Below are 27,896 nucleotides of genomic sequence, written 5' to 3'. Positions count from 1 at the left end.
TAACGGCTCATCTCTGTGTGTCTGCCTATGCTCATTCATTCATGAATTGTGTTGAGTCTGTGCTGCCCCAGAGTCTGTATTCCCCATTACCTTAATGGACAGGTAAATACGGAATTCTCCCCCCGTAATGCTAATCTCAAACCAGAAAGTAACACAGAATACATAAAATTTTATTCGTATTTTGGGAAAAAGAGTTGAGTATGGAACAGATCTCTGATCCTAAATCAAAGGCCAACCTTCACCACCCACTCTCCACATGCCCCTCCATTGAGCTCAGTGGCAGAAATCTTCAAAGACCTTGATTCATCATCTACGTGCAGATCATCATGGCGTGACTGAACCACTCTTCCCCAGTTCTCTCAACAAACATAGCAACCTGCACAGACAGGGTTCCTGCTTACTGTCTAACCTAGTGTTTCAGTATCTAGAAGTGCTAGTCTCCTTAGGGAAGGGTGCTTTAAGGACTAGCCCCTCAGTCCTCTCACCTCCTCCTCCTCCTCCTCAGTGACCCTCATTCTCCGCTCACTCCCCTTCCCCCTCCCCTCCCCTCCTCTCCATCTTCCTCCTCCTCTTCCTTCTCCGACCCCTCGTCTCTCTCCTTTTCTCTGCCCCTTCCTCCTCCTCTTCCTCTCTTTTCCCTCCCTCCCACCTGCCCCCTCATCTTCTCCATATCCCCCTCCTTCCCTTCCTCCTCTTCCTTCTCTTGTAAACCTAGGGTGAAAATTGCTCAACCATATAGCCAGGGCCTAATGCCCAGTAGGCGAATTAGTGAGGGTTTAATTACACTTCCCTCCTCCTCTTACTCTGCTACATTTAGTAGTGCTGGCTTATAACAGATGCTTTTGAATAAAATTATTTTCAGTAGGCACATTTTCCTACATTGAGAATTATCCAGTAGGACTGGAAAGTTTGTAAAACAAAGAAATCATTGAATAAGCGAATGGAAGTCATTCAGGTATTTTTCTCATAGCAGTTTTAAGACAATGACACACACACAGAAGCTTCAAAAATTCAGAGAGAAATCATGGCCTTGGACCAGTTGGAATGCAGTTTATAAAGCCAGATGAGTGATAAGTCCTAAGTAAACAGCAGCTGTAAGCAAAATCCTCCACCCTACACATTAGGACCACAGCTTTTCCAGAACCTAAAATACAACCAAAGACACAGGAATGAGGCACAGCTGTTCCCCCCGGAACCTCATATTCCCAACTTAGCTTCCAAATGCCTCATCACACAAGCACCAGAAGGCAGGTTCTGCCACTGAGAAGCTGGCTACCGGCTACTCACTCCACAGCTGAAGCCTGTGGGCCCAGCACAGAGGCACTTCAGGCCAGTTTGATAGAGGTAAGTCCTCCACTGAAATTCTCTCTTCCCAGGTATGTTAAGCTGATGAGTGATAGAGGCTTTGCCTGCGGGAACAGTATTTCCAAGGCTTTTCTCAGCTGCCACTTCCAGAACCCAGATAATAAACCTGTGTTTAGTTCTTCCAATTCTACAGTGTGGGACACAGGCCTGAGCTTGACTTCCGTCTGTGGTATAGGTTCCACAGGTTCCATAGGTCAGTGTTCTGGCACCAGTGTGGCCTTCCGTGGGCAACCCAGCACTGTACCCCACATCACAGGTACAGGAAACCTGAGCTCTTTATCCCCAGAGTCTGCCTGGTAGATTACGCCAAGGAGAGGCCATTAATAGGACGCTGGTGAAAGCTGCCCTTGAACCTGGTGGTCAGTGTTTCTCCAATTCCCTGACTGCACAAGAGCCAACCGGAAAACCAGAGCCAGCACTCTCCTCTGTGTTTTCCCAACAGCCCCAAAGATTTTGTAAGCAGCTAAGTCTTTACATTAAATCCTCCTCTGTTTGAATGCCAAGAATACTTTTTATTTTTCTCACAAACCCTGAAAGAGACACTCATGGCTGTTCAGTCCTTCCCGTCCCCCATGCTGACATTCTATCCTAAAAGCCCCCTCAGGCCAAACACCCATACATTTCCACCTTTGTCAAACTCTTCCTATATGCTGAATTATCTTTAACTCATTATTTAATCTTCCTTATGTCTACTGAAGATTCCATCACAAACGAAGCAGTTTAGGCGGTGGACTAAATATTTCCTAAAGGCCACGACCTACTCCCACGCTTCGTTTTATTCCAGAAGAACCAGACTTCGGATGGGTTCCCTAGGCTGGATGACTTTTGATCATTGAAACTCTACTGTCTGAAGTGATTAAAGGCAGCATAAGGGTTTGAGTCTGAAATGACCCCATGTTCCCGTGTTCGGAGTTCTTGGTTTTCTGACTGCAGTGTATCTCGAAGGGTGCAGAGCCTTTAAGAGCTGCAGAAGCAAGTCAATAGGGGTGGGCTTTGAAGGTCAAACCCACGCCTAGCTCCAGTCCCAAGCATGGGGTCTCCTTGTCAGCCGCCTGTCATCAGGAGTCTCCAGCACAGGTTTGTTCTGCCATCAACCCCGAACCTCTCAGGAACCATGAGCCAACAGACACGCCGTTTTCCTCAGTTGGTGCTGTCAAGATGTGCTTTTGGTCACAACACGAATATGACTAGTGAAGGGGATTAGAGGCACATAAGAAACTTAAGGGGCGCTTTTCTGGTGTAAACTTTCCTGGAAATCCAAGAATATCTTTTTTAGGTTCAGGAAACATCTTTGCAGTTCCCTAAAAACCAGCTTTGAGGCTACGAAGGGAACCGAGCATTTCTGGTGAGTTCCAGTTCTGTGTGTTCCACAGCTCTGATTCTGCATACGTTCCCCTACTGTGCGTATTTCCGAGACTCGTACAAACCTAACATTTTATGTTCTCCCGGAAGGACAATAATGGTAAGTGTCTACTGACAGTTTTCTCTGTGTCCACTTGGAAGACATGTTTATAAATTTTCTTCCACCGTTCCACCACTCCTTACCGCAAACAGGCAGGTGACCCACGCTCATGATGCCCAAAGATAAACTGAACAGACGATTTCTGATTGTCCTGGATTTTGTCTAAAATATGGTAGATGGGGGATGTTGGTAGTGGAGTCATTGATCACATTCTTTCAAAGAAGTAATGGCTGTGTGATGGGGCTGTGCAGGCAGGACCACTGACAGCCTGTGAAGTTTGTGGGCTGGTCTTAAGCATGACACAGAAAAAGCCAAGTGCCCAAAGGGTCAAGCTGACCATGCGCACCCCATGAACAGATAGATACCTTCTCCAAAAATGCCTCTCCCTACTGGTTCATAGAACAGCTGGATTCCAGAGCCTTGGCACAAAATACAATGAAATTAGATTGGATTTATCTCCAGTCTGATGGAATGAGCTCTTTTGAACCATAAGACACTTGTAGCAAGAAAAATTAAATCTCATACCCCCCAAATTTATAGATCACGTTTCATATCTGCTATAAAATCGATAACCCAGGTTGATATTTACAGAGATGTTCTACGACCTAGTTCTGAGTCTAAAGCCACAACACTGTGGGCTCTACAATGTCTCCCCTCTTTTGGAAACAAGAGCAGCTTAATCCTTAGCTGGTTGTAGCTGGATCCATCCTAAAATAACCAAGGAAACACAACACCTGGAGGAACAGGGAACTTCAAGCTTCCTGTGAACAAATACCAACCCACATCAGGATCCAGGAAAGAGAAAAAGTTCAAGCAAACCGTTGTAATCAGTTAATCCCTGAATTGCCATGCGCAAACTCGGAAGGCTTCCTAAGCCACCTAGAAACACAGCAGCATCATTCAATAATCTTGCTTTGTGCCGAGCCCTGTTTGAAACTATCACACACGTGTCAATGTTACGTTATTTGTCTTATTTGGTGGAGAGCAGACATCGAGGTACTAGGGAATGTAGGCTCTCCCAAGGGTCATATGGGTGATAAGAAGTAATCCTGGGATTTGAACTTTGTCACTCTAACTGCAGAGTCTGGCTTGGTAAACATGGGTGCTGCCTTTGGCTAAGGAACAAAGCTCCTGTCTTTGAATGGAGTAACTGCGAGTGAACAAGATGAACTGGTCCATAGCTCCTTCCTTGTTGAAAGGAGGAGCCAGCAACGGAGGGGAGCTGCAGAGCTTTGTCACCTGACACACAGTCCTTACTATCAACTAAATTAACTACTTTGTTTTTAATGTTTCCCAAGAGGCAAATAGAAAGTTTTCATTCTAGCTTGTAGAATTCACCGAGATTGTTGCCTAAACAACCGTAATGCTGACATGGGACTTGAGTGCCAGGGCTCCCAGTGGCCTCCCAGGCCAGGTAAGGCATCTTGATGGATCATTGTCCAGGTGTTGGTGGGAGCTGGTTGTGTCAGGAAGACACTTAACCAAGGAGACAGACAAGGAACTCAGGGAAGGGTGCCAAGGGGCGGGATGGTAGTGCAGTCATTTAAGAAAAAAGGAATTTCATACGAGTAATTTTCCTCCTCTCTTCTTCAAACAACTGAGTAAAGAAAGTCAGGTTTGGGACTGTTTGGGGGCTGTTTGAAAGTCTTCATGCTGCTTTATTTTACCTTAATCTATGTATCTCCTTCCTTCCTTCCTTCCTCCCTCCCTCCCCCCTCTAAATAAAAAGGATGACATGACCTGAGCATCATCATTCATGGCTCACTGCTTCCTGATTGTGGATACAATGTGACTGGCCACCTCACACTCCTGCTGCCATGCCTTCCCTGCTATGGTAAACTGTATCTCTTGAGCTATAAGGCAAAATAAACCCTGCCTCCCTCCTTCCTCCCTCCCTCCCTCCTTCCTTCCTTCTTTCCCGCCCTCTCTTCTCTCTCTTTCTTTCCTATTTATTTTAATTTATATTTCTGGTCTTTGACAGTTTTGTATATCTATATAATGAATTTTATTGATCTTTAGATACTATTTACCTCTCTCAGCTCCTTGCTTCTCTTATGGAAACCCTGCTTCCCAACAATTCCCCCTCTTATATAGCCTCTGTGTGTGTGTGTGTGTGTGCGTGCGCGCGCACACACACGCATGTATGCATACTATTTAGTTTAATTAGCATTGCAGGATAAGCATGGATGGTTATTTAAGGGATTCTCCATGTCCATGGCTATGTCACTAAAGAACATGACACCCACTTCCAACATCCCCGCAGGAGAGGTGGGCCCTCCTGGGGCCATCCTTCTGTGATGAAATGTTGACGAAGCAATCATGTGCAGGCATATAGGGCTGAGGTTCCTAAGTTCAACAGCCAAGTCATGCCCAGAAGGCCTCTCTTCGCAAAACACTCCCACTTTTGCCTTCTTTCCGGCCCTCTTTCTGTCGTGATGCTGCCTACACCCGTGGATGGGGTGATGTGATCGGCCAGTTGTGGCACTCCATGGTCTCTTCTTCTCTTCACCTGAAAGAGTTCTGACTATCTGCTTTGACATGCAGTCACTGTCATAACCTTTATGTTACTGAGACAAAGTCTCCCACTATGTAGCCCAGGCTGACCAAGAACTCCAGACCCTCCTACCTCAGCCTCCTGAGGGCTGGAATCACGGCATGTATTACAATGTCTAGCCCACCCAACCTACCTCAAAACAAGATTCCATGGAAAATCCTTCTTCCCCCACAAAACACAAAGTGATCACTTGATGCTCCCTGTTTGCTAGTACGGACCATCACATTTCTGTATCATCTGGCTTGTTCAAAGTCCCTGTTGATAGGGTTCAGATCCAGGCAGCCCCAGACCCAGAAACCATAAGGCCCCTAAGAGGAACTGAGTCAACCAAATCCCAGCCACCCTCAAGTTAACAAAAGCAGCTCTGGGAAATTAATGACCAATGTATTGTGATCACCAGAGCATGCTCCACAGGCTGACAAACTGGTTTCCCAAGCCCTTAGCTGCAGTGGGTTCCTGGAACCCTGTAATTGTAGAAAACATGTTTTACAGTAGATGTTTTCCCCCATAAGTTTCAGCAGGTACAGACCCCATGCTCTCCCTGAGCAAGCAGCCCCCAAACAGTCCCAAACGGCAGAAAAATATTCTCTTTTTCCGCATTCTGTCCCTTTAAAAGCTGCCCCTCTGTGGCCATTAGGCTGCTGGCTCTTCCTCACACCGAGGTGAGGACCAGCCCTGCCAGACCCATTAAACTCTCGCTTTGCCAGAGTCCTCTTTGTTTCTGTTTCACAGCAATCCCGACCCCTGCCACCTTCTCATCTAACATATAGTGCTGTGACTCGGATCACCTATTTGGGTATGGTGGTGAGGACTCTGGCCTGACCAACTGCCATATACTGGCTCCTGCGCTCACCATCCATTCAGTCACCAGGTTCTCTCTCTCTCTCTCTCTCTCTCTCTCTCTCTGCCCCCTTCCTCCACCCTCTGCTGCCACCCTCTCTCTCCCTGCCATTTTGCACTTTCCTTTTTAATCATGACCATCAGCCCCATCTCATCCATAACCATCACTGTGGAGGAGCCCAGGGTAGTGACTGTAGTAGCTGGTAAGTCTATTCATGGTCTGTCCTTCCCTCCTACTCTGGTAAGGTTTTTCCCTCACAGATCTCCATGGTGGGGGTAGATGCAAGACCCCGTTTCCCTAAAACAAAGGGTACCCTTGTGAACCTGTAGAGCCCCTGGGACCAATCACAGCAGCTTCCATGCCATCAGGAAGGCCCTCATAGAGGCACTGGCTTTAGCCCTCCCTGACCTAGGATCCCCATTTCTCTTATATGTAACTGAATATAAGGGACTGGCTCTGGGGGTCCTTGGACAAATGAAATGAAGGGACACACCTTTGCCCCTGTGGCCTATCTCTCAAAACAACTAGACCCCACCGTCAAGGGAGGGTAGCCTTGTCTCCGTGCCCTGGCAGCTGCAACCCTCCTAGCTCAGGAAGATCTTAAACTCACCCTGGGTCAGCCTGTTTCTGTTCTTTTCCCCCACCGTCTTAAGGACCTCCTCACCCACTCCTCTCAGTATTCTCACTCCATCTAAGCTTCAACTCTTTCATGTCACCTTCCTTGAAAATCCCTCAGTCACTTCAGACTCCTGCCCTCCCCAAACCCTGCCTAGCTCCTCCCCCTGCCACACCCCTCACTCATTCATGTCTGCAGACCCCCCCAGGAACTCACCTGTCAGGAACCCTTGGTTTCTCTGAGCCCCTACCTGACTCAGCTCTAACCTGGATTGTGGATGGCAGCTCAACCCTGACCCCTACTGGATCCCACAGGGTAAGGTATGCTATGGTCTCCATCGCAGGCATTACTGCCCCCTGGCACCACCTCACAGAGGGAAGAACTCATAGCACTCACCAGAGCCTTAACATTGGCCAAAAATAAAAAACCAATATTTTCACAGATTATAAATATGCCTTCCATATACTTCATCATCATGCTTCTATCTGGAAAGAAAGAGGTCTGCTTACCACAAAGGGGACCCCCATTATTAATGGTCCACTAATCCTCAAATTATTGGAGGCATCTTATCTTCCTTCCATGGCAGCTGTAGTCCATTGTACGGGCGCCAACCTCTCACTGATCCTCTTGCCAGAGGCGATGACCTGGCCAACCAAGCAGCTAGGGAGGCCAGCAAACGCCAGTATCATGCTGCTGACCTGTCTTTCTTAGCTCCATCAGGGTTCGTGCCTTCCTACACCCCTCAAAAGCATAAATCTCTTTCAGAGAAAAGGGGCCACCCCAACCTCAGGAGGACGGGTGATTCTTGGGGACAGGTATTGCCAACCAGAAGACCAGGCCTCGTCCGTCCTGACTCACCTACATAACGTCTTTTATATTGGGACTCGTTCACTTTATAAATTTCTTGAACCTCTCATTTTTCACCCTAAAAGCCTTCCTCTTCTCACAGAAGTCACCTGCTCCTGCCCCATTGGTGCCACTGTTTCCCCTCAGGGTGGGGGCACCTACCTCCCTCCTTTAAACACCACCAACATAGAGGATCTCTCCCCGGGGTTGATTAGCAACTAGACTTTACTCATATGCCGGCTTTCAAAAAGTTCAGTACCTACTAGACTTAGTAGATACCTTCTCAGGATGGATAGAGGCTTTTCCCACTACAGGGGACACAGCAGCCCTTTGAGCTTATGTATGGCAGGCCTTTCCTCCTGAGCAATCTGCCAAAGTCATCTGCCACTCCAACAACCCTCTCTCCTCCATGACTACTTACCAGCTTTAACCAACTGTTCCTTACTTTTCCCCCAGCCAGATATAAAAAACTGCCAACATGATGGACGGAGAATGCTCTAACACCAACAGATACCAGGAAACAACAGCCTGAGAGGATCCCCTCCAGATCCAGCTGTATCAAACCCCCTTCCCCTTTTGTCATCGGCCTTACCCAGCAGGAAGTAGCCAGATGAGAAACATTGTCCTTAATCCTATAACATAAAAGGCTGGAATGATAGGGCTTAGATCCAGGGGACCCCAAACCCAGAAACCATGAGGCTCCTAAGAGGAGCTGAGTCAACCAACTCCCAGCCACCTGCAAGTTAACAAAAGCAGCCCCTGGGAAATTAATGACCAATGTATTGTGATCCCCAGAGCATGCTCCACAGGCTGACAAACAGGTTTCCCAAGCCCTTAGCTGCAGTGGGTTCCTGGAACCCTGTAATTGTAGAAAACATGTTTTACAGTAGATGTTTTCCCCCATAAGTTTCAGCAGGTACAGATCCCATGCTCTCCCTGAGCAAGCAGCCCCCAAACAGTCCCAAACGGCAGAAAAATATTCTCTTTTTCTGCATTCTGTCCCTTTAAAAGCTGCCCCTCTGTGGCCATTAGGCTGCTGGTTCTTCCTCACACCGAGGTGAGGACCAGCCCTGCCAGACCCATTAAACTCTCGCTTTGCCAGAGTCCTCTTTGTTTCTGTTTCGTGGTGATCCCGACCCCTGCAACCTTTTTATCTAACACACGTGATGAAATGTTATTAAGAAAATAAGTGCTGATGACTTTCCTAAAGGGACTGGCAGAATTGTGGGCAGAAGTTTTGGGGTTCTTTTTCAATCTTAAGCCTATCACATGATAAGATGTTGCCACCAGAAAGTGTGCTTTCGCTCTGAAGCTATTGGGTGACCTCTGGTCTTAATCCACTTTCTTTTCTTGTGTTGACACATCCTGTCACTGCTAAGCCCAGCCCTGCATTACAGCAGCCTCTGAATGACAAAGCAAGTGAATTCAGAAAAAAAAGTCACTTATTTCCTTCTAACCTTACAGCCTCACTTCAGTTTCCATCCTGAGAACACTCTTACGGCGCACACACAAAAGAATTACGATGATTACAATGACTCTGACAGCTTATAAAGGTACCTTAAAAAGTGAAAACAGGCACAAGAAAATAATTGAACTTGTGCTGAGAAGGCTGTTGACAAAGTCCAGAAAACAAAGTCATGTAAGAAAGATTTGACTTAACTGTAGCTGGGCATGAAGGGAAATTAAATAATAAATAAAAATAATTAAATAAGTAAATAAATAATTAAATAAATAAATAAATAATAAAGCCTTTGTTACCAGAACTTGTCGCTGGTTCAGGTAAGGAGGAAACAGGGTGCTGTGTACAAATGTATATCTGTCAGTGGCATTATTAAGGTCCTGTTTATTATACACTTTTTTTCAGGTAAAACACCTTTTAGTAATGCCACCGCTGCAAAACCTAGATAGATGCTACAGCAGCAAACCACAGAACAAAGGGCAATCCTCAATTTATAGACTAGAGAGGAGAGGTCTTAGGGTACAGAGGGGAGAGGACTCTGAGTTAAGTGGGGAGGGGGTCTCTGAGTTTAGGGGAGAGAGAGATCTCTGTGTTCAGAGGGGAGGGGTCTCTGTGTTCAGAGGGGAGGGTTCTCTGAGTTTAGTAGATTAGTAGAGGTATGAGAGAGAAAGTAAGGCTGCAATTTAGGAAGGTAACCCTGTTGTTCCACCCAGCTTGGGGCTGCTACAGGCTGGGCTCAGTACCAAGGGAAGGTTTTACATTGTACACTCTGCTCATTCCCTACCTAGGGGAGGCCTCTGAGTTCTAGAAGTCAAGTGTTTTTGCTTATACAGAAAGAAGGAAGGAAGGGAGACAGGAAAGGAGGGAGGGAGGGAGGGAGGAGAGGGGAGGGAAGGTACCACTTCATGGCCCTGTCAGAAGGTGGTAGAGAACAAGTGGTTTATGGGAAAGTTCTGGCTGCTTTCAGGGTCTTATTTATTAAATTAGAAAAGAAACGTAGATTTAAGACTTGAACTTGGAGACAATCACTTAAGAGCAACAATTAATTTGAACTTTGCATTCTCCCTGAAACACCTGTTACAATTCAGTTTAGCATGGTCCAACCAAAGTAACAGATTCATCCAGTTTACAGCAAAGGTACTCACAAGACGACATCAACTCATGATCAAGCAATTTGCCTTTCCTTTCCCCTGGGAGGAGCCTGGCTCCTACAGTGTTACCTAGCCAGGTGGGCACCAAAGTTGACCCAGGCATTCTGAACACTGTGGAACAAAGGATACGATCACAGAAATAGTAACACATGACCCCAAGCCTTTAGGGCTTTCGGGGCCAGCTTTGTCAGGTACAAATCGACAGGTGCACTTACCGCATTAAAATTGGGGAAGAGGTTGACTGCCGCGGCCGCAGTGTCCAGTGCAAAGGGCAGAAAGGGCTTAATATCCAAGGATGGTTGCAGAGGAGGGGCTGGTGGGCGGACCAGGGCTGGGAGGGCAGGACTCTGGCAGGTTCCACCTGTAGAGAACAGAGCAAAGGCCATGATCAGGGACATCATGCATGGATAAAACCACCATGATCTTTCGAAACTAATTTGTCTTAATGCCAGCTTTGTGGGTCACGGGAAGAAACAAGACATGGTGTCTATTCAAGTCAACTAGGGCTTGGCCTTTCAGAAGCTTTGCCCCCTGCAGGCACAGATAGCCGAGATGCTCTTTCCCTGAGGTTGTAACTATCTGGTTATGTAAGGATCAGGCAATATTTCACAGTCCATCCCTCGCTTTTCTTTTGGTGTCTGGGGCTTGGGAGCGCAGGATGGACTCAGCAAGGAATCTGTGGCCCCAAATCTCTAGACTCCAAAGGAAAATGTCTAACTGCCCCAGACACCCTGGTACTCACCCATCCCTTTTTGAAACTGACTACTGAGATTGTTTCAAATCTGACTGGGTATTTTGCAGAACTGCTCTTTTCCACCAATTCAAAACTCTGGCAGAGAGATCACATGAATCTGGCACATAATAGAACTGGCAGCAGTCCCTCACAAGAGGACTCAGACCCAGCAAACCCAGCTCTAGGAGCCCAACAACCTGGAGCTGTTCAGCACCCCAGAGCTTTGACAAAACAACAACTGCCTGCCTCCACCTCAGTCACGAGTAAAGGTAGGAGGGACTGCAATAGGCACCTATGAGCACATGTGAGGAATGCAGCAACACAGACAGCCCTCTGCAGCCCGGTGGGCAGGGAGCTGTTTGCAAGGAGCCCGCAGATCCAGCCCCTGTTTTGAGACAAACTGCACTCAAAGGCTACAAGGAAGGGAGCTCAGCCTTCTTCCCTATTTTGATAACATTCCAAAACATCAATTTGCTGTTAATTAAAGGTTGTTTGAATCCTAGGAAACTGTTAAAATATGCCAGCTTTCCTCTCCTCTGGAGGCAAGCAACAGACTGTAGAAGCCTGATGGTGAGACTCCAGGAAGCCTTAGGAAAACAAAACGTAGCGAGGTGTTTTCCTTAATCACAGAGAAGAATTGCAGGAGGCAGGAGACAGAGACAAGTGCACGCTTGTGCTGCCTTGGCATCTGGGCCATCTTGATTTGAGGACTGAGTAAGCTGAGGCCTAGTGCAGGCTATCTTCCCAGATCTCACGTTGGACACTGACCAATTGCTCTCAGCCAGGTACCTGACCATGACGTAAAACTCTGGAGCGCTTCCCCAATGACTTAGCTAATGCTTTTGGGGCAGAGACAGAGGGCTTCGGAAGAGGATTGCAGTACCAGCAAGAAAAGCCATCAGCATGGGATGTAATTAACCAGGCAGCAACCAGCAGCTCCCTGTGCCTAGGTTTGAAATCAGCTGGAGCCAAATTAGCACAAGCCTGCCTCTTCTCAGTATTTTAATTCTCTCTTGAAAAACTCTTCAAAAGAACGAGGCCACCAAGTGAAGCTCAAACCAGCAGAATTTGTTTTCAAAAACATTCAAGGAAAGAAACAGAGGAACAATGTTAGAATAAACAGAGATAAAAGCAAAATACAACAGATCCACATCTCCGGAGCGCACCGTAAACCTATTTTATTATCCACGGGTAACCTTTTCTAGAGAGGTCTTCCATAATCTTTTCTAGAGAGGTCATCCATAAGCCTTCTGTGATAAGCCTGTCATGAGTTTAGTTTGCTAAAACTTTCTCTTCAATAAAAAGTTAAAGAACCGAAATACAATTTTGGTTGGCCCCTCTTTAGAAATCTGGGAGGTAAATAAAAGTTTTGGTTAAAGTCTTGAAATATTGTTTACTCATGGAAGGATGTTGATATACCAGTATCTTCATTATCTTGTTTGAGCTTAATTAAGATCCTCCAAATTAGGTAAGGATTGACATCACATTATACTGCAAAGTAAGTTGATCCAATTCTTTACCTGTTTACACTGCTTCCACGGAAGCACACTGTACTTACGTAGCGGGTGGCTCTCTAACTTAGCGGGATTACAGTCTGCAAATACTTGTTTTACAAGTCTTCCTCATGTTCATGATATCCGAGGAAGCTGAGGAATAGCTTATGTTTTTATGTAGCACAGTGGGTAGCACAAAGAATAAAAATATATTGATTGAATTGCGAGGTAAATATATCCCCATCTTCCTCCAGGATACATATTCCATTTATATCCACACTTAGAGCTCAGGAGTCTCTCTCAGTACAGTAAATGGAATTTCTTCACAGGACATAAAAATACCAGATAAGACTCGTAAAACTTTGAAATGTTGGGAAAATTATGTGGGTTCACTTCATCTCCCACAGGTTTGAAGAGACAACCTATGGACCATAGGCAGCCGGAGGTCACGCGACTACATAATTTGCCACTCACTATGCAAGTTCAGGTGTGGTGAATTCTGTGGCTCTCTACCCAGGCCTCCCTTGGGAACTGCAGCACTCATTGGGGTATTGGTGAATTCTGTGTTATGCTACTCAGAGGCCCCATGGGAACTCGGCATTCATTGAGGTATTGGTGAGTTTTATGATGTGCTACCCAGAGCTCCCTTGGGAACTGCAACTCTCATTTGAGTACTGGTAAATTCTGTGGTGTGCTACCCAGAGCCCCTGTGGGAACTGCAGCGCTCACTGGCATTGGTGGCTTCGGATCCCTAACTAAGATCCTCTTCACAAATTGCTCTGAGCCAAAATGAAGGAACCAAATTGAGACTCCCCTTCCCCGACCGCCCACTGGCTTCTAAGAGTTCTCCCTCTTGACTCAAGTCAGGCCCTCTGATGCCCTCTCTCACCTCTAATATTCCTAACAGCATCTAAGATGACTTGATGCAACTGCATCTGAGTCTCTCTTCTTCCCAAATCTGTACCCCTCACTTCTCCTAGAAGGTGTGTCCAAAAGAACTCCCCGAAGCCCCAGAGCTCAATTCCAGAAGATCTTGACCTGTGCCACCTGGGTGTGACATCCGTTGTCCTAAATGAAATAAGAACTTACTTCTCTAAGATCAGTGCTTGCCTCCAAACCTACAGGATTGAAGTTGAGTCTCAAAGCCGAGGCCATCTCTAAAAGTGATCTCTATCTAAGGTTTCTGTTTATAAAATCTAAAGTAGCCCCCAAATATTTTACTTATTTCAATAAATTTTACTTATACCAATTTTACTTTTATTAGTAAATGCTTAGCAATACGTATATTATATCCACAGTGCAAATTCAAGCTGAAAATACTATATGTTTCATCCATAAAACATATAATTATGCTCCTTGAGAAAATGTTTATTTTGATTTATTTTAATTATTTGTATGTACATGCATATGTGTACATGAATACAGTGCTTGTGGAGGCCAGAAGGGGAAAATGGATCCCCTCACTCTAGAGTTATAGGTGGTTGTGAGCTGCCCTATACAGGTGCTGGGAACCAACCTTGGATCCTTTGCAAAAGTAGCAAGTGTTCTTATCTGTTGAACCAGTCAGCTGACAGATGACTGGGGCCTCTCAACATCACTGTTAAGTGTCATCCTTTTTATGTGGCCCAGAAGACAATGTCACACCCTTCCTCAGTCTGGTATATTCAATAAGATTTTAGGGATGTGAGGGTGATCTGGCTGTGACATCGGTCACTCCATTGATCGCCAGGGTTGATTTGGCTGATCTGGCTGGCTAGGTGGGTGTTCCCTTCCTCCCTCAGTGCTCCACATGCATCCCTCTGGAAGCTGCACACTTGGTCAAAGAGGATGGACGACCTTCCCCAATAGGGGAGGACCCATCTTCCCTCAAGGGTGTACGAGTAGCTGTGCTGCTTGTTAGAACCTCTAAACAAACTCTCAATAAGATTTTGGGCCTGGTTTTACTGATGTGGTTTTCATATGGTCAAGTTTTCTATGATCCTAATCTACTTTGATAAGTTTATCGAGTCGCACCATTTTTTACCTTCAGGCATAAGCTATCAATCTGAGCCTCATGGGTGCTGCTGGACATGGGGGTGATATTTATGTGTATGAACGGTAGGTACAGAGTCCTCCTGCCTGATTTTCACTCAAGAAAACGGAGCCAAATATTACATGTTAAGTGGAGTCCCTCAAGCAAGTCACAACCTGAAAACTTAGATTTTACATGGTATGGAGTAACTTGCGGCCAGGCACAAACATATCTGAAAACTTGAATTTCAAACTTTATCTGGTACTAGGTATTTCATATACAATTTTAATGGATACAGCTTTAGCACTATAAATTTTAATCAGCATGTCATAGGAATTAATATTCTTCCTTAACAATCTTTTTTTAATTTAAAAAGCATTCAATGAGCATGTGGTAGTTTGAATGAGTATCCCCATAGACTCTAAGTATTGGAAAACTTGGTCCCCAGTTTGTTGTGCTGTCTGGGGGAGGGTCAAAGAATGTTTAGGAGGTGTGGCCGAGCTAGAGGAAGCAGGCCATTGGGGGTGGGTTTTGAGAATTCCTAAGACTTGCAATTTCCTATCTCTCTCTCTGCTTCCTGTGCCTGCTTGAAGATGTTATCTCTTGGCTTTCTGTTCCCTCCACCTCTGCGGCCACACCTTCCCCACCAAGATGGACTCTTACTCCTGGAACTGTAAGCTCAAATAAACTCTTCCTTCTGTAAGCTGCCTTAGTCAGGGTGTTTTATCACATCAAAGTAACTAACACAGAGGGTCTGTAGAGGTGCCCCAGGGGTTACCATTGCATACTGCTCTTGCAGATGACCAAAGTCATCACTATCACCTGTAGCTCCAGGTCTAGGGGGCATCCAAAGCCTCTGGCCCACGAAGGCAACAACATAAACGTGTACATACCCCACCACACACAAACACATCATTAAGAATAATATAAATAAATCATTTTATGAAAGCATCTAGTGAGCACAGAGCCCTTACATTCACTGAACAAGGTACAGGGCAGGGGAGGTGGACAAAGCTCCTGCACAGGGAGGTCTCTGCCCCTCCCATTCCCTCCTCCTGCATCTTGTCATGCGCATCTCTGCTATTGCATAGTCGAAAATCAGAACTACAGAGCAAGCACATGAGACCCATGAGGACAGGTCATAAGACACCCGCATCTTCATAAAAGTATTAATTTTTGAATTGGAATAAGACACCACTTCTTTATTATCACAGACCGAGAAGGCACGGCATACTGGCTTCATTAGTTTTCATTTTTGAAAAGCAGATTTAACATATATTTTATGTGTTTGTTTTAATGATTTATTCAGGGGGAAAAACTCTCAATTACGAGCTAACACTTGTCATCTGGAGCATATTTAGGGCCCAGCACCTGAAGGGCCCAGCACAAGGCCTGGCCACTGGTGCTAAGTAGAACAGATTTTTTTTTTAATTGACATAATAACCTTTAGAGCAGCTGCCCTGGCCCTTCTGAATGCTGTCTAGATAATTTTGAAAGTACCTTCAAAATATTACCTTTGCTTATTTCAACTGTCCTGGAAGAATGCTCACAATGAAAAGTTACTTTGTAAATCACTGTTTTGGATACTGCTTAAGAGTGAGGGAGCGTCCTTTACGAAGACAGAGCAGGCAACTTCTCTACTTGGTCCGCTTGGGCTCCGTCAGAGTCACAGACATTCTGTCTGACAAATTTACCTCAGTCTTTAACTTCAACTTTAATCTCCTACTTAACCTTTCACTTCCCTAGCTGACAAAGAAAACTCAAAATGATTAGGGCTGCTGTTGTCAAATGATCATCCCTGTGTATGACTTAGATCTGGAAATCACCTACACACACACACACACACACACACACACACACACTTTCTGTATACACTTACAGAAAATAACATAAATTTCTGATCTTTTAATGAGAGAAAAAAAATTTTATACTATATAGTCAAATTTACCATTATTGAACCATAAATATGTATATATACCCATATGTATATGTTTATATATATCGTGATGGTTTGCATGAAAATGTCCCCCATAGGCTCCAAGTATTTGGACATTTTGTCCCCACATAGTGGCACTGTTTTGGGAGGTTTTAGAAAGTGTGGTCATGATGGAGGAAGCACGTCACTGGGGGGGGTAGGCTTAGAGAGTTCTTAAGCTTTGCCAGATCTCCACTTGTTCTCGTGCTTCCTGTGCCTGCTTGGTGATGTGAGAGCTTAGCTTCTGCTGCTCCTGCTCCAACCACCTCCAGCCACCATGCCTGTCTGCCATGATGGACAGTGATTCCCCTGGAACCATAAGCTCAAATAAATTCTTCCTTCTATAAATTGCTTGGGTCAGTGTTTCTGTCACAGCAACAGAACAGTGACTAATACATACATATATATACTAACTAAAGCATGTATGTATTTGTTCACATTGAAATTCATACTTATCCACACCTTTAATCCTAGCACTCGGGAGGCAGAGACAGGCACTCTGTGAGACTGAGGTCAGCCTGGCCTACATAGTGAGTTCAAGGCCAGCTGGGGCTACAAGGAAACCTTGTCTCAACAAGACCAAAGGGGGAAAAAAAAAAAAAAAGAAAAGAAAAAACAATAAAAGTAGTTTTATAATTGGGTACTAAGTTTAATTAGATTGGAGAAATAAGTTTCATATATCTAGTGCATGTTTGGGTAAATACAGGTAGCAACAATATACTACAGATTTCAAAAAAAGTTAGAAGAATTTGAAGGTTTTTACTACATAGAAATCATAAATTTTTAGAACAAATATCTTTACAGCTATTTGAAGAGTATAAGGGTATTGAATTTTCATACTAATCCTATAAATATATTCTATTTTACTGTGTCAATAAATAATTCTTAAGTCAAAGAAGAAACATATATTTCAATAATGCTACCATTCAGCTTCTAATCTGCTTAAAATAATACACAGTGGAAAACATTTAGAACATTTTATACACTGTTGGATTTGAAGGAGTTATTGCTTTGAATCTAATTTGATACATTTGAATAATAGTCCTATCCATTTCCAAATGTTTCAATTAGAATTTACCTTGCTGAGAACAGCCTTTATCCCAGTATTTGGGAGGCTGAGTTAGGAGATTAGCATCAGTCCAGTTTAGGTTACAGAGAGATACTCTGTCTCATAAAAACAAAACAAAACAAAAAAACAAAAAAATCAACAACAAGAACAAAAAAAACAAATACAGACCTTTCCATGTCCAATGTGGGCAAGAGGAGGGTCACTGTAGCTCATTAAGGATCCATGTGACAATAGACATAAAAAATTAAGAACACTGGTTGTTCTTGCAGAAGACCTGGGTTCTAATCCCAGCACCCACATGGCAGCTAACAACTGTCCGTATCTCCAATCCCAGGGGATCCAACAGCCTCTTCTGACCTCTGCAGGCACTACACCACATGGGTGCACTTACCTACATGTGTGAAATACATGCATACACATAAAATAAAATAATGAAATATTTTTATAAAATTAACATCTCTTCTGACCTTCATGGGCCCATGGGCACTGCACGACATGGGTGAACTTACACACGCAGGCAATACACTCATACACACAGAATAAAAGTAATTAAATACAACATTTTAAAATTAAGATCTGATAGCAGAGAACGGAAGCAAGAGGGAAGAAATGATCGACTTGGAGCCTAAGGCAAAACCCCATCTAAGCACACACTCATCATGGAGAGCTTGAGTTAGAGAAATCCTCAAGTTAGGGGAGGGGTGGGGCTGGGAATACAGCTAAATTAAAGGTCAGGAGAGCTATTGGATGGATTAACCTGCCGCGTCCTTAACTCTTTTAGAACATTCGATTCTGCTAGCCAACTCCTGCAGGATCCAGTCTATACATTCAAAACCCAAGGCTCTGTGAAGGAAAAAAGTCTTAGAATCTTAGTCATGATTTTCAACGCACTGAGAAAAATAGCTTTAAATTGAAACAACAAAAGAAAACCGAAATAAAACTCTACAAAACTGACTTTTTTTAAACTTAGAGACCAGTTTTCCTTATGGATGTAATAAAACGTCTTAAAACTAGCAGTCTTGGGCCAGTGAGATAGTTAGGCAGGTAAAGGCACTTGCCATACAAGCCTAAGGCCAGAGGGAATTATTTACTGAAAGTTGTCCTTTGATCCCCATATGTGTGCTGTTATACATACTCCCCCACACAGACAAGCACACACACACACAGACACACACACACACACAGAGATAAAAATTAATCAATTAATTAAAACCAGCAATCTGGAGAGGATCTTTTATTACTTTTGGAAAAAAAGAAAGAAAAAGAGAGATGTGTCCTGGAGAGGTGGCTCAGCGGTTAAGACACTGGCTCCTCTTGCAGAGGATCAGGGTTCCGTTCTCAGCACCCACATGGTGGATAACAACCATCTGTAATTCCAGTTCCAGGGGAATCCCATGTTCTCTTCTGATCTCTGCAGGCATTGCATGACAGAGGTGTACTTACTTACATGTAGGCATACACACAAAAGAAAAATAATATTTTTTAAAAAGAACAAGAAAGAATGGTCAGTTTCTTTCTAGAGGCTAAGCAGATGATCAGGACTACCCAGCATCCATTGGTGATATTCACGTGCGGTGGAGCTGCCATTGCTCTGTACCTGAAGGATCCAGAAGGAAATGGCTATCATGTCAAATGCACTTCAGAATCCCAGGAGTCTACATTAACATTTCCTTGCCTAGTCAGTAAAGCAAATATGAATTTATGTCCCTTTTAATGGCTGCTTCTGAAGTACTCAAATTGTCTGCTGAGGATCACAATGAGGTTTTTGTGGTTGTTGAGAATAATCCATAATCCTTTCTTAACATATCCATGCTCACTTAAACCTCAGAGATCTGAGCTCTCCTTCAATTCCTCTTTGTTTAAATGTTCTGGACAGTGCAACTAGAGGTTTATTTTGAGATAAAGTTTGAATTTAGTGCAACTTGGTCACAATTTTCCTGCCTGGATGTCATTCATTCCCCATGTTTGGGAGTACTGTCTGATGAGGAGGACTGGGGGATGATTGTCCCACACTTTGTAACGCCACCTATAGCTCTTTGTTGACCTAAAGTTACCAGCTCTTGGCAAGGCAGCTCCAATGTGAAGATCCCCAGAGGACATGATGGGAACCAAGACAGGTGGACAGTGACAACATTCGCTGTTGATCCCGGGGAGCATGAGTCAGAGCAGGGTAACACATCCTTCTACCAACACTGACTCAGGAACAGTTGCCCACGTCCCTGGCTTGAGACTCCACTTTATCCATTAAAGAAAATATGCATGAAGAATTGAATTTTCCCCTCTGCCAAAAATGTTTATTTGTTCATTTTATGTTAAGATACTTGAATATTCAAGTAATTCATCCTAAAACTCATTTGGGAAGGAAGCTAGGAACGAAGCTCTAGGTAGCCTGGCTTCTTCTGTCATGACCACTGCATCCCAAAGCAATCCAGTTGCTGATATCCCAGAGTCCAATCTTCACTAGAGGAGGAACAGCATCTCTCATCTACTTAACGGCCTGATCTCCCACACCTGAGTTAATCTGAACACGTCTCTGTTAGGAGTGCCTGATAAGTCACTCTGAACATTGAACTCTGAACCTCCTTCCATCCTTCCTCTCCTATGACTGTGAGAGGCACTTCACAAGTGAGTAGAGGTACTTGCCCCCCAGGACATCAAAAGTCTTGTTCTGGAAAATTCTGTAACATAGGCAGCTAGTGACAAAAGACCTTCCCGTGAAAATTTTTCCTTGGGAGGAATTTCCTGGCTTAACTTTAGCAATCAATTACACCTAACATATATACTTTTAATTTTATGTGTGTGAGTCTTTTGCTTGCACTCCTGTGATGACTGCAGAGGTCAGAAGAGGGTGCTGGATCCCCTGGAACTGGAGTTACAGATAGCTGTTAGCTGCCATGTGGATGCTGGGAACTGATCCCAAGTCGTCTGAAGGAGCAGCCAGTGCTCTTAACTGTTGAACCACCTCTCCATCCCCAAGTCCATTGTAATAAAGGAGGCACTCTAGTGCTGGGATGTCCAACACAGTGAGGCTATTTTGAATTTAAATTAGTTTAAACTAAAAAGAAAGATTAAAAAAAAATACACTTGATCATTTGCTTTCTCTGAAGGTGTTTCTCTCTCTTATCTGAAATATATGTCACAGTAACAGTACTGTGACTACTGAGTGTTTCAAATACAGAGATGGATATAGTGACCGACCAAGTGTGCTTTTTATTTTACAGCTGCACTGCACAAACTATATTCTTGAAGAAGAAACGACTTACAGGTAAGATGCTGGGTTCTGTCAGACTCTGAATAAGTTACTGACAGAACAAAAACCTGCTAGTTATTTCCTGGGCCCTTCACCTTTGGGGGTCGAGCAGGGAAACTCTCTCAGAGCCAGTTATGTTCCCTGTTACAAACTCTTGCAGTATTTTCAGAGAGCATCAATCACCCATTTGTAGAGAAAACAGTGACTCTCTATGACTCTTCATGTGATCAAAGATGATAGAACTTAAACCATAACCTACTTAAAAATTAATGTCTGAATAAATATTAATACACAGGTGCATTGGACAAAAATGATACCCCAACTTCAAATCAAAGAAGGAAAAGGGGGTGGAATGCAGGGCAAATGGATGTTGATTGTTAAATAGTTACTCTGAAGAGGGCTATCATGAAGTTTGTATTTTATCAACAATCTGGGCCATAGCCTACCCGGCTACATGTTTAAATCGGACTAATGCAGACAGCTCAGCCTGCCCTGCTACCTCGGATTCTCATATTCTTTCGCTCCTGTATTGAGGCTTTGGCCAGCTCGTCCTTTAGAGAAGAAACAAGCTATGGTCAGTTACCTGGTCTTGCTCATCCGGGGTCTGTGTTTCTCAAATGGGACTGGCCGGCATGAGCCTTTCCAAACAGTTGTCTAACCTGGGCAGCACAGAGGGGCCGGGGAAGGACCAGGTTAGATTTATGTGACAGAGATATTTGGTGACCTTTATGAGCCACTTAAGTGCAGTCATTTTTGAGGATAATAGGGTGAGTGGAGGTTTTCTCATGAACACTAGCACAGAAAATTACTTGGAAATTTTGGTCAGGAAGTAAAATATTAGAGTGCTACAGACAGAGGTACATAAGCGTCACAGGAATGGGAGGAACGGAGTCACCCCAGAACACCTAACATGGCTCACTTTTGAAATGCTCTATTTTAGTTGGCTATTTGCTCAGAAAATATGAGTCAACATATGGCGGTTCGAGAGTCACCCTTTACCCAGGAGGCCGTCCGCACAGGCACATCCCTACATTTAAGCATAGCAAGTAATGCATATCTCGTTCTGGTTTCAGATGCAGTCCAAGTAGAATTTCCTCTACGGAGCATTTCCTAGATGTGTCTGTAGAGAGGTTTCTTCCCACTCTCCGCTGCACAGACTTCCACTGAGCACATACCACTCTATGCATTTGCTTCAGTGTGTGCCTCCCCATGTGACATTGCTGCTTCTTAAGGAAATCATCCTTGCTGTCTATGTTATAGGGGTTTCCTGGTCATACGTAATGGTTTGCATCTGCCCTTTAGGGATGGAATGATACAAGGATGCATGCTACATGGGGAGATGCATGGATGGATGGAGAGATGCGTGGGTGCTTGAATGGAAGCAAATGGACAAGAACCACACCTGCTCAGTTTTTCTGTCCCTCCTCTGTTAAGTTCTGTTAAGTGATGCCCTTTCCAAAACCAGCAATTTCCTTGAAGAAGGAGAAGTATAAAGGAAGAATAAATAATCAGAGAGCTTAAAGGAGTGCGTTGCTAGAAGGTGCTAGAAGGTGAGGTGCATGTTAACATTATTTGTCCAGTTAATCTTCCATCACAAAATTTTTTCTTTAAAAAATGATGAAATGGTCCAAATATAAAACACCCCCAATGTTTTTATTGCAATCTATTAACACAGTTTTCTATGTAAGTTTCTTGAAGCACAGATCTTATTTTAGGTGTGAATTTATTTTAACTGCAAACACCCCCTTGCTTCTACACCGTGAATGCACGAACACTTCTACTCTACGCTGGTGTGCGACACTGTAGGATAATTCTTTGACCCTCCATTGGCCCTATGAACAAGGAAATGGAGCCGTATTGAGTAAACCCATCGATCAAGATCACTCAAATTCATAGTGGAAGGTCTGGGATTGGAACCAAACACTGATTCAAAGTTCCTACATCTACATGATAGCTATATTTATTCAGAAATTGCCTGGTTTTACTTTTTATGTTTGTTTGTTTGATACAGGATATCACAATGTGGGCTAGGCTGCCCTGAAACTCCCCTAAGATCATGTCTCAACCTCCCAAGTGTTGGGATTATATACATGCACACTTGGTCCAGATGGCCCTTTTCTTCCTGCAAGGCAGTAGAGCAAAAGAAAACATTGTACAGATACCATTCTGGAATCAGTTAAGTTCTGTGAAATCAAATGAAACTAATGGATCCTGAGAGGTACTAACTTGCCAGGCACTGGGTCATTCAAGAAGCAATTTTCTGTGTTTGTTTGGTTGGTTTTGTTTTGGTTTTTGGCCTCCGTTTGGGTCTATAACCCAGGACATTACAGATTGTAAATATTTTGAGTCAACTAGATACCCTGCATCTTTCAAAATGTGGATTTTTTTATCATTTGTGTTGACATAATTTAATCCCTTTGCTCTGCCAGAAGATCAATGTGGAAGCTAAATTTGCACCTACCATCACTAATTCTCTGGAATCTAATAATAAAATCTCCTAGATTAGTTACCATTCCTGGATTTTTTTTATTCAATGTTCCAATGTTATTTTCTTTTAACATTTTTCTGTGTATGAGTGTTATGCTTGCATGTATGTAAGTGCACCTGTGTTGTGCAATGCCCATGGAGGACAGATGAGGGCATTGGATCCCCTGGAACTGGAGTTACAGATGGTTGTTAGCCACCATGTGGTGCTGGGATTGGAGCCTGAGTCCTCTACAACAACAGCCAGTGCTCTTAACTGCTGAGCCATCTCTCTAGCCTCCCAACCCTTAAATTTGATTCTCTTTCATAATGACTGTGATATAAAATTCCTAAGAACTACAAGTATTATTGCTATTGGATGGCATTGGAAATAACCATCACTCACTACCACTATCAATAGATTAAATGAAACATATTGAGATTAGGCAACATGCATTCTTGGTGTCAGAAGGGGCCTTTGTTCAGCACGTCCTGGCACATACAGGATGCACTAACCCTCAAGGTTTGGGAACTGTGAGTTCTGGTTTGCACTGCTTTGGTGAACATTCTTAAAAACTTTATAATAGCAAAAGGAAACTCTGGGTTAATTTTCCTGGAGAACATTCCCTGTGGATTTGACATGTTCTGTTTAGTCTTGGCCTCGATATGATTGTTTCTTCTGGCAGGTTCTGCTTCAGACAACCCTAACTTTATATTTTCTTTTAATTCTGAAACATTTAGTCCCCAGGAAAAATGTAAAACAAGCCAATAATGGAATTTTGGTAATTATAAAATCTCATATATGAGTGCCTTAAAAAAAGAAACAAAATGCAGACTGACTGCAAATAAGAATATACATGTGACCTATTTTATTTTTACCAGTTCTGTCCATTTCAGCTCTTACTGTATGCTAGGTCTTATGCTAAACAGCTTTCCACGTATTACTAATGTAATAAAGAGGATAGCCCTTATACTCACTGCGTAGGTAAAGAAACAGGCTTACTGAGATCATTTTACTCACGATAAGCCACCTTCTTAAGTGGTAGAGCTAAGAACTAGAAACTAGAGCTGTCTAATTTTAAAGTTCGTATTCTTTGATAATATGGCACTTTGTTCTCTCTCAAATGCCTACTGAGCCCCAATTCTCATGAAATTGAAGAAGCGATTTCTGGCAGCAGAGGCTGTTTCTGTGGAGGGACCTAAATCTTCACCTTCAGACAGGCAAGAGAAAGCAGATGCTGGATCTACCAATTCAGAATAAAGAGATAAAGTCCTCATTGCAAAATTATGGAGTCGCCATCAAGAGGCAATACATAAGCCATCTGTACTGTGGTGAAATGAAGAGGTCATAAAATTGAGCAAGGGAAGCCAAGGGTTAAAGGTAACAGTGATTCAGAGACAAACAACTGACGGAGGCCATCTTTGCTTCGAGTCCTGCGGGCAGAGGTGAAGAAGAGCAAGACTGAGATTTCTTTGGGGCGGGGGTGCAGCACTGGGGGTGGGGAGCCCTGAGTGCTGAGAAGCCCTACACTGACCTGGAATTCAAGATGGAGGCCAAGGTTAGTCAAAGGTTAGTGAGAAAACACAGAGTTTTCTAATCAACTTCATCACATCCACACCCTCCTGTAAAATGCAGACCAAAACAGAGATCCTTGACTTGAGGGGCACATACGCATCTCAACTTGTACGATTAATTCCAATATATTGACTTAGCTCAAACCAAGCCAGAAATAACTTGCTGATGTAGGATGTTAGAAAAATTGCCTCTGATTTTTTTTTCTTTTAGCTGTAAATTTATTAGAGGCTCACATTCCTACTGTTCCTTAGAATTTGGACATCCAGAACACATCTAGAACACAACCGGTCTAAGTAAAATTCTAGGAGAAAAATTATCAGTGGGAGTGAAATTGTTGCTTAAACACTCTGCTGGTGTGATGAGAACCACATAGACTCGAAACAATCCAAATTTTAAATAATGATAAAGAAAAAAATCATAAAATACTAGTATCAATTTTTGAACTCTTTATACACGTGCATGGACACACACACGCACGCATACACACACACACACTTTTCATTTTTATACATCTGTTAGTTCTTAATGATTTTGCTATTTGAGAAAGAGAAATGAGGTTCTACAGGGTTGACATCCAGTTGGTGTTTGTAGGCAAATTGAAGCACTGGGCGCCAACAATTTCGATGGAGTTCAATATTTCTGCTCTTTGTAAAAGTCATAACCTTTCTCTTGTCTCCAGAAGCCAAAGACAGGAATTCCTAGGTCACTCCCTTCCTAGTTCCCAGGGCATTTATTATCCATGCCTCATAGTTACCGTTAGTCTAAAGACCCTACATCATGTAACATTCCAGTATCAGACTAAGTTGATCAGTTTGTCATGTCCAAACATAAGCACTTAAAAATGATCTAAGCAATGATGGACAACTTACAACTTCCTATAACACCAGCTTCAAGAGATTCAGTGTCTTCTTCTGGCCCTTGTAGACACTGCACTCATATGAACATAGCTATGCACAGACATAACCAAAAATAAAAATTAAATCTTTATAAGAAATAACAAGGACGATAACATTAGAGCTTGGTAAATTCTGCTTTTTTGGTCATCTGTCGGGCTAGAATGCATAAAATCATCCCTGAGCTTTGGAAGACATGCTTTCTGTGACAGCCTGCAAACATACTTTCGGAGAGTCTCTCATCATTCAAACATGATGGAGTGGCCCTCGAAGCCCTTCCTCCTTACCGATATGCCTGAATGGGATGACCCAAGCTCCATAAACACAAAAGCTTTGTGGAAAACAAAACAACCACCAACCCTAAAAGGAAACTAGAGAAGGGGTCTGATCACAGTCCCAGAGAATTAGTGTGAGCCCTTTCAAATTCATGGAACTGTTTGCCTTAAATTGAAAGGATTATTTTGTGCTTCAGCAAGGACATTAATCCAGAGGAAGGAACACAAGAGAGTGAGTCAAATGGTTCCGAGCAGGAGTGCCTGCTGAGAGCCGGGAGTCAGAAAGAATCATGTCTTCTGAAATTAGCCCTGTATTTTCCTCAGTGACTCCAATCTGTCCGTAGACTTTTCAAAAGCCATTAAGCCTTCTCCGTTCTCACAACAGCCTTTGTCATCAATGTCACCATGACCTTGTCTTGCCCATTCATATCTTTAGTGTTCTTAGAAAGATAAAGGAAATGCTTTCCCTCATTTTTTCCAAAGGTGGGTCCCTTCCTCCAAGGTTCACTGAACACCTCGGTATCCCAGGGTCGCCTGGCCACCAGGGAAAACGTTCTCCTTGGCAAACTTCCTCAGAATTTTTCAGTAGCTAAGGGCTCTGGCTTTGTCAGAAAGGAGCCTGCGGATTCCAGCCTGGTCCTGCCCTAAGGAATGGAGTCTTTGGTCATGTACTTCTGTGAAATAAGGAGCACAGCACAGTCCGGGGAGATTGCTCAGTGGGAAGTGCTTGCTATGTGAGCATGAAGACCCGAGTTCAGATCCCCAGCAACCCCATGATGAAGTCAAGTACGCTAGGGAGACAGAGACAGGTAGACTCCAGGGATTTACTAGTCACCTAGTCTAGACAAAATGGCGAACTTCAGGTTCTGGGAGAGACCCTGTCTCAAACAACGTGAAGGTGAGTAAAAGAGGAACATGCCAGAGGGCAAAGCTTAGCTTCCTCACTCATGTGCATGGGCAAGTGCATGTTCCACCCATGCAAACATGCATACACATTTTCTGATTATAAAAGTAATTTTTGAAGTAAGACATCCTGACTGGGGGTGTAACTCCATTGTGGAGCACCTGCCTGACATACTGAACACACACACCACACACACACACACCACACACACAAACACACACACACACACCACACACACACAAACACACACACACACACCACACATACCATACACACAAACACACACCACACACACACACACAAACACACACCCACACACCACACACATACACACACATACACACACACACACCACACATACCACACACACATACACACAAACACACACCACACACCCACACAAACACACACCACACACACCACACATACCACACACACACCACACACCACACACACACCACACACACACACACCACACACACAAACACACACACACACACCACACATACCATACACACAAACACACACCACACACACACACACAAACACACACCCACACACCACACACATACACACACATACACACACACACACCACACATACCACACACACATACACACACACACACACCACACACACATACTCAAACACACACACACACACCACACACATACACACACATACACACACACCACACACATACACATACACACACACATACACACAAACACACACCACACACACACACAAACACACACCACACACACCACACATACCACACACACACCACACACCACACACACACCACACACACACCACACACACACACACCACACACACAAACACACACACACACACACCACACACACCAAACACACACAAACACACACACACACACCACATATACCATACACACAAACACACACCACACACACAACACACACATAAATACACACACCA

At 43.8% G+C, this 27,896-nt stretch overlaps 1 protein-coding gene across 4 annotated transcripts in view; it reads right to left on the bottom strand.

The window, feature by feature from the left end:
* The window catches only part of Znf385d (zinc finger protein 385D), a 997,469-nt gene that overhangs the window by 257,065 nt on the left and 712,508 nt on the right, over positions 1-27,896 (bottom strand). For all 4 annotated transcript variants that reach the window (XM_008833156.1, XM_008833158.1, XM_008833159.1 and 1 more), the window contains one exon: positions 10,510-10,655. In XM_008833156.1, the coding sequence (XP_008831378.1) occupies positions 10,510-10,655 (146 nt within the window). The remainder of the gene's footprint in view (positions 1-10,509; positions 10,656-27,896) is intronic.

The sequence above is a fragment of the Nannospalax galili genome, unplaced genomic scaffold (assembly GCF_000622305.1).
Source record: "Nannospalax galili isolate Female #2095 unplaced genomic scaffold, S.galili_v1.0 scaffold215, whole genome shotgun sequence".
NCBI lineage: Eukaryota > Metazoa > Chordata > Mammalia > Rodentia > Spalacidae > Nannospalax > Nannospalax galili.
This window is presented reverse-complemented; position numbering and strand designations above follow the sequence as displayed.